This window comes from Lucilia sericata, unplaced genomic scaffold (assembly GCF_015586225.1).
Source record: "Lucilia sericata isolate MDLA Ls3-8-SP2 unplaced genomic scaffold, ASM1558622v1 Contig002725F_arrow, whole genome shotgun sequence".
NCBI lineage: Eukaryota > Metazoa > Arthropoda > Insecta > Diptera > Calliphoridae > Lucilia > Lucilia sericata.
Window position 1 is genome coordinate 22,358 of NW_023996446.1, and position 10,810 is coordinate 33,167.

The 10,810-nt window shown below is 32.0% G+C and overlaps 1 protein-coding gene across 1 annotated transcript; it reads left to right on the forward strand.

The window, feature by feature from the left end:
- The first annotated feature begins 3,021 nt into the window (after positions 1-3,021).
- Positions 3,022-4,477, forward strand: LOC119614249 (ZZ-type zinc finger-containing protein 3-like). The gene is made up of 2 exons (XM_037970391.1): positions 3,022-3,405; positions 3,467-4,477. Exons 1-2 carry the CDS (start codon positions 3,145-3,147, stop codon positions 4,280-4,282), a joined length of 1,077 nt encoding a protein of 358 aa, XP_037826319.1. The 5' UTR covers positions 3,022-3,144; the 3' UTR covers positions 4,283-4,477.
- Positions 4,478-10,810: the final 6,333 nt, after the last annotated feature.

The window sequence follows — 10,810 nt, forward strand, 5'->3', positions numbered from 1 at the left end:
TATGACTTTTGGTTACACAGAACAACTCTGTCTTTAAAACAGCAGGTTTATCATGCTATTGTGAATGAATTTACCAAATATTGAAGTAAACAACAGAGACTAAGACGACTAAGCCTAGCCGCCGAACAAAATGTCAAAACCGCCGGCGCCGAAATTTTTTCAACTTAATACGGCTTAAAAATTTTGCCATATTTTGTATAATTTACAGAAAACTTTCGCTAAATTTATGGAATTTTACAATATAACATTAATTTGTTTTCATTTAAGCAAGTTTTCTTTTATCTAATCATAAGCCGCTCATTGAAAGTTGGTCGTTGCAAAACTTTGCTCAACGTTCAATGTATATGCTTCGCCTCAGATATTTTCGTGTTTCCGCGCTTAATTCGAATCGCTGCTTTTACTTCAAACCAGCTTCGTTGACGTCAACCAAGCTGCACCTTTTTACATAGCTGGTATGTCATACCGTAAAGGGCTAGGGTATCAAACATGTGTATTTTAAATGGGAAGTGCAGTTGATGTCAATTCTGCCGACTGCGAAAAGAAATTCTGCTAGAATTTTTCGCGCCAAACTGTTTTCTGCTTTTTTATTTCCAAAAAAATCTGTTGTGGAGTGTGTGTGCAAAAATCTAAAAAGACAGAAATAATATTCTTTAAATAAAAAAATATTTAATAACAATTGAACTTAGAAATTAATAAAATTGTATGCTATACTACTATACCGAGGGTCATTGTGCAAAGAAACAGGCAAGTGTTGGGTTTAATTTAGTTAAATTGTTAATAACTATGATGAAAAAGATTTTCCAGGCTGGGTTTGCTTTCGTTTAATATCCAAACGAATTACTGACATTTACCGGATTTTCCTACTACAACTGAAATATTGAATATGAATTAAGATCGTGTGGTGTGCCTTTCAGTCATGCTCTTGTTGTCGCCAAACACTATGGTGGCCGAATATTTACAAGAAACAATTGTTAAGCCGCCTTTATACAATTTATCGCACTGCTGTAGATAATGTCTTCACAGACCTAGAGGATATAACCCGGCTAGGCTGTCGTCTTATATAGATGTTGTTTGGGGCAAAATATTGGTGTTTGTTATTTTCATAATTGCAATGCTTGGATCCGGTACTAACCATTGCTTTATGTCGACTTTAGATCCCTTATAGTTGTCAAACTATATGAATCAGTCTATCTATCTATCTATCTATCTATCTATCTATCTATCTATCTATCTATCTATCTATCTATCTATCTATCTACTATCTATCTATCTATCTATCTATCTATCTATCTATCTATCTATCTATCTATCTTCTATCTATCTATCTATCTATCTATCTATCTATCTATCTATCTATCTATCTATCTATCTATCTATCTATCTATCTATCTATCTATCTATCTATCTATCTATCTATCTATCTATCTATCTATCTATCTATCTATCTATCTATCTATCTATCTATCTATCTATCTATCTATCTATCTATCTATCTATCTATCTATCTATCTATCTATCTATCTATCTATCTATCTATCTATCTATCTATCTTCTATCTATCTATCTATCTATCTATCTATCTATCTATCTATCTATCTATCTATCTATCTATCTATCTATCTATCTATCTATCTATCTATCTATCTATCTATCTATCTATCTATCTATCTATCTATCTATCTATCTATCTATCTATCTATCTATCTATCTATCTATCTATCTATCTATCTATCTATCTATCTATCTATCTATCTATCTATCTATCTATCTATCTATCTATCTATCTATCTATCTATCTATCTATCTATCTATCTATCTATCTTTCTATCTATGATGGCGTATGTGTATTGGATTCTAAGGTTAATCATATTAAATCACCCTGAAGAAAAGAAATGGTTTTACATCCAAATTCTGTTTTGCGACCATTGAATTTAGACTATGATGAGTTCGTTGAATATTGGTTCAACCTGGATAGTGTAGTGTATAAATACCTAGTTCCAGTTGTAATGGTGTACAATGTAATACTGCTGTGACGCTTATTACAGTTGCTTTGTTTGCAGGTTTGTATGAGATGTTCTTCAGAAAATTACTAAAACGCACAAAAATGGCTTTCAAATGTAGATGTAATAATGGAATTCGACAAAAAAACTTTTTTAGGAATCGAAACCTAAAATTATAGGGATCGGTCCGCCAATATAACCCTCTTATAGAAAATCAATTTATAGTTAATACATCATTCCAAAAGTTTAGCATTATAATAGAAATATGGTAGAATTAAAAAAATACTTTAAATTATGAATCTTGGTCCACAATTGACCCAATCCCTCACTGAAGTCCCTATTCCGAAAAACATGCTAACGTTCATTTTAATCTAATGGTCAAAGTCCATATATATGACCACTTCAGAAATTTGCTTCTTCGGCATAGCCGAATATGACACTCTTAGGGCGGGTTTTCCTGATAAAGATAATCTACATTCTTTATTTAAACCTATCCTACACGCAAGAAGATATGAAAATGATACGAATTCGTATTGATTAGAAAAACAAATTTATTGCGGCAACAATCATATTCGTATTGCGGAAGATACCTCCTTCGGGAGAGATTTTGCGGCCAGGGCAATACCTCCAAGCAATACTTCTAGAAGATAAAAAAGAGACATTGCTAGTTAAACAGCATGGTGATAATAAGAAGATATCTTAAAATAATCGTCTGGAAGATATATAGGAGATATGACCCTATTATTATTATAATTAATCTATATATTGTGTTTTTCAGTAATCAGTTAGTTTTTAATTTTTAAGAATTAATCAAAATTTAAATTTTTAAACTTTTTTATTTTTTTCCATCCCTGCATAAATTCTCACACAACTTTTGTGCTTGCTCTATTTTATTGTTATAAATTATATACAAAATTACTCTTATAAAGACTCTCGGATTCCGTTTTTATTTAAAATCTTTGAAATTTTTAAAATTAAGCGTATTTGAGAACTTAGCCGGCTTACAGTCGATTTTAAGCTGCCGCCGCCGTTAATATTTGTCGGCACAGAGCTCTGGTAAACAAGCGTCTTTTTAATAGTGAAAGAAATTAATTTGCTTTTTAAGTAAATTAAATTAAACTTAAACAATAAAAATCTCCCAAATATGGATAGTGATAATGAAAGTCTACCCGAGAGCAATGTTTTTTATTTTGAAAGTGATCATTTGGCTCTAAGAGGGAATCGCGACTATACAAATATGTTGCGCACTATTGCAGTTTTGGAGGCTCAGAAAATCCGAGTTCAACAGCACATTGAGGAATTGGCTTTGGCTAAAAAACGTTATCTGGAAGAGCCAGAACTGTTTCTAAAGAAAATAAAAAATAATGAGGAAATAATCAGTCCCAATTATATGACCATTGCAACTGTAAGTAAAAATCTGAAAAAGTTAAAAAAGCACTTTATATCAAACATGTTTTTCTTGCCAGATACCCGAAATATCTCACTACGATGATATGCCTCCCGAGGAAGTAAAAATCAAAGAAGAGTCTAACGTAAGCTCCTCTACAGAACAGAAAACTGATGTGCAAACCAATAGAGGTCGTGTTGTGGATGAAACTAAACCGGAGACTTTCAATCAACTGTGGACGGTGGAAGAACAAAAACGTTTAGAAGAACTCCTAATCAAATATCCTGAAGAACGCATAGAAATGCATCGTTTCACTAAAATTGCCAAAGCTTTGGGTAACCGTACCGCACGTCAAGTTTCCAGTCGTGTTCAAAAGTATTTTCAAAAACTACACAGTGCTGGTATGCCTATACCAGGACGTATACCTAAAAATCGACGGGTTGGTCATGCCAAATCAAAACATTATTACCGTCCTTCCACATTTTTTCCCTCACACAATGTTCCTGTACACATGTCAGAAGATGATTTCTTTTTGCAAGATTTACACATGCCCTCTACAGATACAAATTCCAATGATTCCAAAGTACGTTCAAATTCTCTAGATAATATTAGTGATCTTAAGACAGAACCCATTAACACGGAGGTGCAGCAACAAATTGTTAATCTATTGAAAATTATCAAACAAGAAAAACTTTCTACGCCGGAAGGTTACAATCCTGATCCCTTGGCTGCCAAATGTGAATCCTGCCAATTTACTGCCGTCTCCCGTTTACGCTGGCGTTGCAATACCTGCTATTGTTCTTTAAATTTATGTGCCGATTGTTTGGTTCATCAGCTGGTGCAGCATAAGTTTGATCATTTTTCGCATGATGTTGTGGCTGAAAGTGAAATGTGATTATCTTTTACTTTCTTAGTTAATTTTTTTTAGGTTGTTTACTAATTTTTACATTTTTTATAGATTAATTAAAAGAAATCAAGAAACTAAATTTTATACTAAATAATGCTCAATTAATTATTTCTACAATCAAGATTCAAGATATTTTCACTTCTTATCATAATCATAATCACCAAAATCAAGACTCAAGACACATTTCTAACTTTATTCAATTTTTCATCATAATTAGAGCAACTGGTAAGTTCATTAAGTTTTCTTTTGTATAAATCATCTTATCATTTCCAAAAACATATTAAAATTAGTACAATATGTCTTTATTATCCATAATTGTAAGGAATCGAATATTTCATCTCAGGATCTAAGCAGTAAATAAAAAATACTGCCACTCTTCATTAAGCTAATAAGAAACCATCTTAAGATTGTCCATCTTATCGGCATGAATAGTTGATTCTCGTCTTATCCCTTAACCGATACCCTCTTATTATCTATTTACCAATTAAACTGCATTCAGAAGTCATTACGATTTATTTTTCAGAAATAATTAACTATACCTAACTGAACTAGAAATGAATTAGAATTGAACTAGAATGAATTGGAGCTGAACTCAAAATGAATTAGAACTAAACTAGAGCTGTATTGGAACTGTACTAGAATGAATTAGAATTAAACTGAACGAACAAGAAATGAATTAAAATGAATGAATGAATTGAAGCTGAACTCAAAATGAATTAGAATTAAACTAGAGCTGTATTGGAACTGAACTAGAAATGAATTAGAATTATACTGTACGAACAAGAAATGAATTAAAATTGAACTAGAACAGAATTAGAAATGAACCAGAACTGAAATAAGAACTGAAATAGAACTGAGATAAAACTGAAGTAGATCTGAACTAGAACTGAGGTAAACCTGAACTAGAACTGAACTAGAACTGAACTAGAACTGAACTAGAACTGAACTAGAACTGAACTAGAACTGAACTAGAACTGAACTAGAACTGAACTAGAACTGAACTAGAAACTGAACTAGAACTGAACTAGAACTGAACTAGAACTGAACTAGAACTGAACTAGAACTGAACTAGAACTGAACTAGAACTGAACTAGAACTGAACTAGAACTGAACTAGAACTGAACTAGAACGAACTAGACCTGAACTAGAACTGAACTAGAACTGAACTAGAACTGAACTAGAACTGACCTAGAACTGAACAAGAACTGAAGAAGAACTGAACCAGAACTGACTTCAACTGAACTAGAACTGAACTAGAACTGAACTAGAACTGAACTAGAACTGAACTAGAACTGAACTAGAACTGAACTAGAACTGAACTAGAACTGAACTAGAACTGAACTAGAACTGAACTAGAACTGAACTAGAAACTGAACTAGAACTGAACTAGAACTGAACTAGAACTGAACTAGAAACTGAACTAGAACTGAACTAGAACTGAACTAGAACTGAACTAGAACTGAACTAGAACTGAACTAGAACTGAACTAGAACTGAACTAGAACTGAACTAGAACTGAACTAGAACTGAACTAGAACTGAACTAGAACTGAACTAGAACTGAACTAGAACTGAACTAGAACTGAACTAGAACTGAACTAGAACTGAACTAGAACTGAACTAGAACTGAACTAGAACTGAACTAGAACTGAACTAGAACTGAACTAGAACTGAACTAGAACTGAACTAGAACTGAACTAGAACTGAACTAGAACTGAACTAGAACTGAACTAGAACTGAACTAGAACTGAACTAGAACTGAACTAGAACTGAACTAGAACTGAACTAGAACTGAACTAGAACTGAACTAGAACTGAACTAGAACTGAACTAGAACTGAACTAGAACTGAACTAGAACTGAACTAGAACTGAACTAGAACTGAACTAGAACTGAACTAGAACTGAACTAGAACTGAACTAGAACTGAACTAGAACGGAACTAGAACTGAACTAGAACTGAACTAGAACTGAACTAGAACTGAACTAGAACTGAACTAGAACTGAACTAGAACTGAAGTAGAACTGAACTGGAACTGAACTAGAACTGAACTAGAACTGAACTAGAACTGAACTAGAACTGAACTAGAACTGAACTAGAACTGAACTAGAACTGAACTAGAACTGAACTAACTGAACTGAACTGAACTAGAACTGAACTAGAACTGAACTAGAACTGAACTAGAACTGAACTAGAACTGAACTAGAACTGAACTAGAACTGAACTAGAACTGAACTAGAACTGAACTAGAACTGAACTAGAACTGAACTAGAACTGAACTAGAACTGAACTAGAACTGAACTAGAACTGAACTAGAACTGAACTAGAACTGAACTAGAACTGAACTAGAACTGAACTAGAACTGAACTAGAACTGAACTAGAACTGAACTAGAACTGAACTAGAACTGAACTAGAACTGAACTAGAACTGAACTAGAACTGAACTAGAACTGAACTAGAACTGAACTAGAACTGAACTAGAACTGAACTACTGAACTAGAACTGAACTAGAACTGAACTAGAACTGAACTAGAACTGAACTAGAACGGAACTAGAACTGAACTAGAACTGAACTAGAACTGAACTAGAACTGAACTAGAACTGAACTAGAACTGAAGTAGAACTGAACTGGAACTGAACTAGAACTGAACTAGAACTGAACTAGAACTGAACTAGAACTGAACTAGAACTGAACTAGAACTGAACTAGAACTGAACTAGAACTGAACTAGAACTGAACTAGAACTGAACTAGAACTGAACTAGAACTGAACTAGAACTGAACTAGAACTGAACTAGAACTGAACTAGAACTGAACTAGAACTGAACTAGAACTGAACTAGAACTGAACTAGAACTGAACTAGAACTGAACTAGAACTGAACTAGAACTGAACTAGAACTGAACTAGAACTGAACTAGAACTGAACTAGAACTGAACTAGAACTGAACTAGAACTGAACTAGAACTGAACTAGAACTGAACTAGAACTGAACTAGAACTGAACTAGAACTGAACTAGAACTGAACTAGAACTGAACTAGAACTGAACTAGAACTGATTTAGAACTGAACTAGACCTGAGCTAGAACTGAACTAGAACTGAACTAGAACTGAACCAGAACTGAACCAGAACTGAACTAGAACTGAACTAGAACTGAACTAGAACTAGAACTGAACTAGAACTGAACTAGAACTGAACTAGAACTGAACTAGAACTGAACTAGAACTGAACTAGAACTGAACTAGAACTGAACTAGAACTGAACTAGAACTGAACTAGAACTGAACTAGAACTGAACTAGAACTGAACTAGAACTGAACTAGAACTGAACTAGAACTGAACTAGAACTGAACTAGAACTGAACTAGAACTGAACTAGAACTGAATTAGAACTGAACTTGAACTGAACTAGAACTGTACTGACTGGTTGAATTTATGTCAATAATTTATTAAAAAATGTCCAAACGTAAAATCTTCATCTGCCCTCTTTTTATTAAAAAAAGTAAAGCTTTGTTATTTCTATTAATAAATAGAATATTTTTCTGTTACGGATTCACAGACTTTTCAATAATATTCGATTAATAAATAAAATCCCAAATAATTCTCTAAGGATGTATGAAAAACACACAAAACCTTCTTTCATTGTCGATTTAAAAGTTCTATTTATAAAGAAAACAATTTTATACCTGTTTTTAACAAGTTGTGCCTCTAACTTAAACTTAACTCCTTAAATTAAGTCGTTTTCCATGTATTCTTCATTATCTGCATTATATGTTTTTTATAAATATTTCTAAAACAAAACAATATTTATCTAAAATTTTCTTTATCCCTTTTAAGCTCAATTAGATTTCAATTTTACAGTTGTTTACTTAATATTTTTTTCGGCATTATACCATTTTCTCTTAAGCAATATTAAACAAACTTTTGTATTTTTGGTAAACAGGAAAAAAATGTCACTCTCAATTATGCTTAAAATTTATTGGTTTGTGCAAGTAATTTTCATCCTTTTGTTTCCCGCTTAATTTCTATTTGCGACCAGCCTCTGTAAACAATGGCTTTCTGCCTTATTTTATTATTAATACATATTTTTCGGGATAAAAGTCTTCTGCAGATTTCTTTTTTTTTGTTTCTATTGAATATTGTAACCAAAAAAAATAACAAAAAAGGTGGTTGTCAGGTAGTAGTGACTTTAAAATTGTATACTTTATTATTTATACTTTACTGTTTAACGTTCTATACACTTAAATGAGGAAAATACTCCGAAAATAAGAAAAAATATGAAATAATGAAACAAACATTGTATTTAGTTAGAGAAGGTGTTACAAATTAATTGTTTGTTATTTAGGACATTAAAAATTAATGTCTATAGTAAATATGTATTAAGAGAGGTTACAGGACGTATGATTGATATTTAGGATATTAATATTATGTATACGCCTTCGATGGGTAGAAGTAGAATTCAACTAGAACTGAACTGAGATGAACTGGAATTGAACTAGAATTGAACCAGAACTGAACTAGAACTGAACTAGAACTGAATTAGAACTGAACTAGAACTGAACTAGAACTGAACTAGAACTGAACTAGAACTGAACTAGAACTGAACTAGAACTGAACTAGAACTGAACTAGAACTGAACTAGAACTGAACTAGAACTGAACTAGAACTGAACTAGAACTGAACTAGAACTGAACTAGAACTGAACTAGAACTGAACTAGAACTGAACTAGAACTGAACTAGAACTGAACTAGAACTGAACTAGAACTGAACTAGAACTGAACTAGAACTGAACTAGAACTGAACTAGAACTGAACTAGAACTGAACTAGAACTGAACTAGAACTGAACTAGAACTGAACTAGAACTGAACTAGAACTGAACTAGAACTGAACTAGAACTGACCTAGAACTGGACTTGAACTGACCTAGAACTGGACTTGAACTGAACTAGAACTGAACTAGAACTGAACTAGAACTGAACTAGAACTGAACTAGAACTGAAATAGAACTGAACTAGAACTGAACTAGAACTGAACTAGAACTGAACTAGAACTGAACTAGTTATATCTATCTATTTCAAATTTTGTCATTTTAATCATCATTTAAAAAAAAATTACTTGAATTTACATCAAAATTACCAAATAATTTCTTACAATCAATATAATAAATTGCTTTATCATGCAGAAATTATTACAATTATTTATGCTTAATTTAAATTGCTTCATTAAACTACTAGATAGTAAGAAAATCTCTTACAAATAGTTGGCATATTTCAAAGATTTTTGTTATTAACAAATCCCCAAAGTATGCAAATACTTTCACAGCCACATAAATGCAGTATGTATACACTTAGTTACTCAGTTAACAACACTTGTAATAAAGGATACCAAGAATTCCCTAGCAAGAACCAACAAATTAAACATTAAACCGAAAACAGGCACAATTTTGCATAAAATTCATAACAAATTAAATATAAATGAAAATCTCTTTTGAAATTAAATTTACATGTAAATCATGTCAATTCGTTTAAACTATTTTTAGACTAACTATACATACATATGTATATTTTTGTGAAAATTATCTTTGCAAAAAAACTGCGTATTTGTTTATTAATGATTAAGTTGTTGCTGCTGTCCGAATACAAATCGAATTTATGCATAATTAAGAGAGACAGACAGATAAACAGATAGTAGGACAGTAGTGGTAAAGTAACATTTTGCCATTATAAATATTTAAATTTCAATCAGCACGTCATCTTTGGCATCAACAACTTCAATCATATTAAAACCAAAAAAATACACTAATACCAAAGTCAATAAGCACATGCATACATTAATACAAATAAACTAAACAAGGACAGCAGACTGAAAAGTTATTTTAAATATAAATGAAATCACGATTTTTCATAATTAAGTAAAACAGTAAATGATTTCTGATGGGTCGCTAGTCAATGTACTCGAAGTAGACTAATGGGTAATGAGTTGGTAAATAGTTTATCTAGGCTTACTGCTTCATTGCTTAGAAAATATTTGTTTTCTTGCTGGTGGAAATACATATTGTCTTAACTATTAGAAATCTAAATTTTGTAACTTGAAAAATACTTTTACGTTTGCCTTTGCATAATAAAAACTAAATCAAAATGTGGCGCCATTCATACAGTTCTCGCGCGATGAAGAGGACATTAATAATAAACAGCAGCAACAACAACTACAATAAAATAACAATAATAATATACAACAATAACAACTGGAACACCAAACAGCAAGTAATACAGAAACAAAATAAAAACAATATTCCCTTACAAATACCAGTGAGTAGTAAATAGTGTGTGTAGTAGTAATTCTCACGACCAACAAAAATAATACAAAAAAAAAAACATAAACACGCACAGAGCTTTTTTCCAAAATGTTACAAATGCAAAAAAATATAAATCCTTAAAAAGCTTTAAATCCTCTTAACCATAACTCTCTGTTTTTGGTATTCTCTCTATATTGTTTTCTCTCACTAATACTGCTTCAAAGGAGC